General features: G+C 40.8%; 1 protein-coding gene across 1 annotated transcript; it reads left to right on the top strand.

The window, feature by feature from the left end:
* The first annotated feature begins 436 nt into the window (after positions 1-436).
* LOC114710441 (olfactory receptor 10T2-like) lies at positions 437-1,393 on the top strand. The gene has a single exon (XM_028894599.1). The coding sequence runs from the start codon at positions 437-439 to the stop codon at positions 1,391-1,393; it is 957 nt and encodes a 318-aa protein (XP_028750432.1).
* The last annotated feature ends 4,185 nt before the right edge of the window (positions 1,394-5,578 follow it).

The following is a 5,578-nucleotide window of genomic DNA, read 5'->3' as shown; positions in this document are numbered from 1 at the left end:
GACAAGTTCATCTATCCTGCTGCTGAGGCAATACTTCACTGGTGTTAGAACCCACTTCTCTGGAATTCCAGTGTAGACTGATGACCAGCTGAGTCATCCAACCTCACAGACTGAACAACTCCCAGATTCTCGAACTTTCCAACATAACATGAGGTAGCCACGGTTGGACTAGACAGTGGACCACAGACAACAAGCCTTAGCCATAACCTATGGAATTGGAACAGATTTACATACTAGAAATATTCTTACCACTTAGACTCCTAATTTTGCCCTCAGTCACAGGCATCCAGGTCTCTCCTTGTGGTTATTGAATTCACTAACCCATGTGATCTTGATTAAATCTGGTGACATCAGTGCAGAATCTCTTCACAATCATGTCTGAGTCTTCACCTTAAGTGCACATTCTGCCCTGGTCAAAATTGCTGCTGCCATGAGGATGGGCAATCATACCACAGTGACCACATTCCTTCTATGGGGATTTTCCAGCTTCCCAGAACTACAGAATCTACTCTTTGTTGTGATTCTCCTCTCCCATGTGACCATCCTCCTAGCAAATGCATCCATCATGGTAGCCATCAAGCTCAACCACAACCTTCACACCCCCATGTACTTTTTCCTCTTTGCCCTGTCATTTTCAGAAACCTGCACCACTATGGTAATTCTACCTCGAATGTTAGTGGACTTGGTATCAGAGAACAAGGCTATATCTCTCCCCGAGTGTGCCACACAGATGTTTTTCTTCTTTGGATTGGGAGGTAATAACTGCTTCATCTTATCTGCCATGTCCTATGACCGTTACACTGCCATCCACAACCCCCTGCATTATCCAATCCTGATGACTCAAAAGATCTGCTTTCAGCTCATCATGGCCTCTGCTGTGCTTGGCTTCTCAGTTTCTCTGTGCATTGTCATCATAATATTCAACTTGTCCTTTTGTAATTCCAATGTCATTCAGCACTTTTTTTGTGATATTGAGCCTGTGGTCTCCCTTGCCTGTAATTACACCTTTTATCAGAAAATGATTCTTCTTGCATTCACTGCCTTTGTGTTGGTGGGCAGCTTTATTTTGATCATGGTATCTTATGTCTTCATCGTGACAGTAGTTGTGAAGATGCCCTCTGCCAAAGGACGGTATAAGACCTTTTCAACTTGCTCCTCCCACTTCACTGTGGTGTTCATACATTATGGGTTTGCTTGTTTTGTCTATCTGAGGCCCAAGAACAGTGACTCTTTCAGGGATGACACACTGCTAGCAGTGACTTACACTGTTCTGACGCCTCTGCTCAATCCCATCATTTACAGTCTAAGGAACAAAGACATGCAGATAGCTCTGAGAAAAGACCTAGGAAATATAATCAACTTTTTCCCTAAAATGACAATTAAAAGATCCTAAAAGGCTTGAAGGTGTGTATGATGTTAGGGAGGAAATGGAGTACTTATTAGTTAAAATGGTTATTTAGTGAAAAAAAAGCAATTGTTTTCTATTTCATTATTTTTTTTTGAGACAGTGTTTTGCTATGTAACTCCAGCTGGCCTGGAACTCACTGTGTATACCAGGCTGACCTTGAATACACAGAGATTGTCTAGTATTGCTAGGATTAAAGGCCTGAACCATCACATCCAGATTTTATCCATTATTTTCTAATGCCAGATCTAATCAATTCTCACTCTTCTTACTACAAAACTCAATGAAATGCTAAAATACCTACATATTTATATGTGTGTATATATTGTATATGTAGAAATTCACATACATATACATGCTAGACATACAAAACAGATTTTCTAATGCCATATTTTCATGTTATTGACTTTGGAAGAAATAAGGGCATTTAACTGAAAAACAATGAGGACAAATAGAAGAGGGGGAGGAAGGGAAAGGGGGAGAGAGGAAGAAAGAAAGAGGAGGAGGGAGTGAGGAGAGGAGAGGGAAAGTAGAAAGATCACAATTATTAATATATGTATATTATCCCATATAAATGTAGAATTCAAAAGGGAAAATTACCACCACACAGAAGAATTTCAAAGGATTTTAAGAAACCTTTTGATTTACCTTGATTTCAGTAAGTTATGAAAATGAGACTGCAATGAATAAAAAAAAATTTTGAAAGCACATACTGACTAAATGTGATAATAAAATGCTTGACATGATATACTTCTGTAACAATAGCACTCAGGAGGATGAGGCAGGAATACCATAACTTTGAAGAATCCTATTGTTCTTCCTGAAGCCAGAAAGAAGATGCTTGCCTAGGATTCTGAGGCAAAACCTTTCTTGCAAGGTCTGGAAACTTCCAGGACTTCTAGAACCTGTGTATCTGCAGGGTCCAGTGCTCCAAGAGGGCCACAGCATTTAGGAAATAAAAGACACAGGGTTCCTGGGGTGCCAAGGTGGTGGAGTACAGGGTACCAGGGTGAGAGAGAAAAACCAAATAGACAGACACAGAGAGAAAAATTTTAATATACCAGATTCTATACAAGCTATAGACAACTCTGCCAAAACTGATGTTTTCCACTCCTCTACAATGTATTAGATTAGATGGTTCAAAATCGACTTCTTCCTGTCTTCAAACAAGTGTTTTGTGCTAGGGATATAGCTCAATGGTAGAGCACTTGCTTTGCATGCAAGAAGGCCCAAGGTTCAATCCCAAGCACTAGAAAAATAATAATCCTATTGTTAAAATTGATATAGACAATAGAATACTTTGGATTGCTGCATGTAACTACAATCTCACTGAAAATAGTGTAGTGAGGTTCTCAGGTGAATTGTGGGGGAGAAATAGATGCTAAGAGAAGGACTAAGATTCTAAGCTTTTTCAGGTCGCATTAATGACTTTCTGCCATTAATTACACATTACTCATTGAGTAGGGTAAAAGATTGCGACCTGGGCAAAGTCTTTAATAAGTGAGAAGAAGAAAATTGTAGTTCAGTACCACTCTCAGGACAATGGTACTAATGGCATCAATGCTTTATAATGAAGATTGCCAGTAATTGATTTATAAGTGGAATGAGAACCCAAGAGAATGTCAATAGTGGGTGCTGGTGCCTATAGAGTAGGAAGTGAGTGGTGTCTCTTCAACAGAGCTTTGAAGACAGTGTACTTTCCTCAGATACCCAAATTTAACTAATATTGAGAGTCAAAGAATAGTTAGTAAGATAGAGGAAAAAAATTCTAGAACAAAATAAAGAATTTTGGGGAAGAGCCAAGGAAAGAAGAAAATATCTAAAGAGAAGAAGCCCAGTGCTGGCCCTGGACAGAAGTTCAGTGAGATGAGTTTGTGAGGACCAGAGGTTGGGACCTAAGCATGAAGAATGTCAAAGTCTATGGGGACTAGAGATCTCATGCTTAACTCAACAATGGATCACAATCTGCTGTAAATTCTCTCTCTCTGTGTCCAACCATTTTACATTCTATTTTCCTGAATACTCCCTCTTAAGTATTAAGAGTGTGGACTTCCTCATGTTATAACATTTTAGCTTATTCATATGGTGATTAATTATTAAGGCTCATTTTGAAAGTCTACCAAGTTCTCTCTTTAGCAGCACAATAATGCATGCGCTGGTTGGTTTTCTGTTTGTTTTTTTATGTTTTGTTTTGTTTTGTTCAAGTTGACACAGCTAGAGTCATCTGAGAGAAAGAACTCTCAATTGAGAAAATGCTTTCCTACAATCATTCTGTAGAAAGCCTGTGGAACCTTTTCTTAATTTATGATAGATGTGGGAAAATCTGGCTCACTGTGAATGGTGATAGCCCTGGCCTGGTAGCTCTGGATGATGAAAGAAAAATGGCTAAGCAAGCCATGGGGAGTAAGACAGTAAGCAAAGCTCCTCCAACAGCTTTTGTTTCAGTTCCTGTCTCCAGCTTTCTTCCTGTTCTGACTTCCTGCCTTTGGTGATAGAGTATGATGTGAGAGGTGTAAGCTGAAAGACTCCTTTTCCTCCCTAAGCTACTTTTGATCATGATGTTTCATCAAAGCAATAGAAACCCTAGCTATGATAACCCTGCTGTGGGGTGGTCTGTATGTCAAATTGCTCTGATTGGTCAATAAAAAAAAACACTGATTGGCCAGTGGCCAGGCAGGAAGTAGGTGGGACAAGGAGAGAGGAGAATTCTGGGAAGTGGAAGGCTGAGGCAGAGAGACACTGCCAGCTGCTGCCATGACCAGCAGCATGTGAAGACGCCGGTAAGCCACCAGCCACATGGCAAGGTATAGATTTATAGAAATGGATTAATTTAAGCTATAAGAACAGTTAGCAAGAAGCCTGCCATGGCCATACAGTTTGTAAGCAATATAAGTCTCTGTGTTTACTTGGTTGGGTCTGAGCGGCTGTGGACTGGCAGGTGACAGAGATTTGTCCTAACTGTGGGGAAGGCAGGAAAACTCTAGCTACATAACCCATCTCTTAAGAACCTAAATAAGCAGAGCTATGAAGAACACAAATCCTTGGTGGCACTCTGATTTTTCATTCCTTTAAAGAGGCTCCTACTAAAATGTAAAGTTCAGAGTTATTTACTGGAACACAACTATTTTCCATCTTAAAAGATATTTTATTAGTCCTTTGAGAATTTCTTTTTATCCTTTCATTGAAAATAGATTTTTTTTTCTCACAGAATATATCCTGACTACAATTTCCCATCCCTCTACTCCTCTCAGGTCCTCCCTACATCATTCCCCCTCCAGATCCACTCACATTTTTGTCCCTCATTAGAAAACAAACAGGTCACAGAATCTGCCAGCTCTGATTGGACCAAGAGGTGAGAGACACTTCTCCTACCCAGAGAGTCCTGCCTCTAGGACCTAGGCCCTGGGACACAACCAGTAACTGGGAGCCCCCACCCATCACTGCCCCAGTTGCTGGCCACCAGGGAAGGCTCCTACAGGCAGGCGCCCCCACTAAAACCCCCCATTGGACCCTGTAATTAGTCTACAAGTCCTATGCCCTACCCCAAACCTATACATCCTCCTGCAACAGCAGTGGCTTCCAGGGACACAGAATTGCCAGCTCTGATTTGACCAAGAGCACCTTCCTGAGACACAGAATCTGCCAGCTCTCATTGGACCAAGAGCCCTGATAGAACCAAGAGCAGCTCCCTGAGACACAGAATCTGCCAGCTCCATTTAGACCAAGAGCTAACACTGGACCCAGAGTGGTCCCCTGAGACACAGACACAGCAAGCACAGATTGGACCAAGAGCAGCTCACTTAGACACATGCACCTCCTGCACCTATTGGAGGAAGAGATGGGAGACAACAGTGCAAAAATACATCCAATAATATAAAAAGCAATGTGGCATCACCAAAACCTAGCAGTTATACAACAGTAAGACCTGAACAGCCCAAAATAGAAGAAGAAGAAGAAGAAGAAGAAGAAGAAGAAGAAGAAGAAGAAGAAGAAGAAGAAGAAGAAGAAGAAGGAGAAGAAGAAGAAGAAGAAGAAGAAGAAGAAGAAGAAGAAGAAGAAAGTGACCTTAAAGATAACTCTATAAAGACGATAGAGGCCCTTAAAGAGGAAATGAAGATTCCCTTACAAAAAATGAGTAAAAGACAAATTAAAAATTAGAAAAAAATCAATAAA

The sequence above is a fragment of the Peromyscus leucopus genome, chromosome 1, assembly GCF_004664715.2.
Source record: "Peromyscus leucopus breed LL Stock chromosome 1, UCI_PerLeu_2.1, whole genome shotgun sequence".
Classification (NCBI taxonomy): Eukaryota; Metazoa; Chordata; class Mammalia; order Rodentia; family Cricetidae; genus Peromyscus; species Peromyscus leucopus.
Note: the sequence above shows the minus strand (reverse complement) of the source record. Positions and strands in the feature narration are given on the sequence as shown.

Coding starts and splice junctions, on each gene's coding strand:
- LOC114710441 (XM_028894599.1), top strand. CDS start 437: ATGGGCAATCATACCACAGTGACCACATTCCTTCTATGGGGATTTTCC.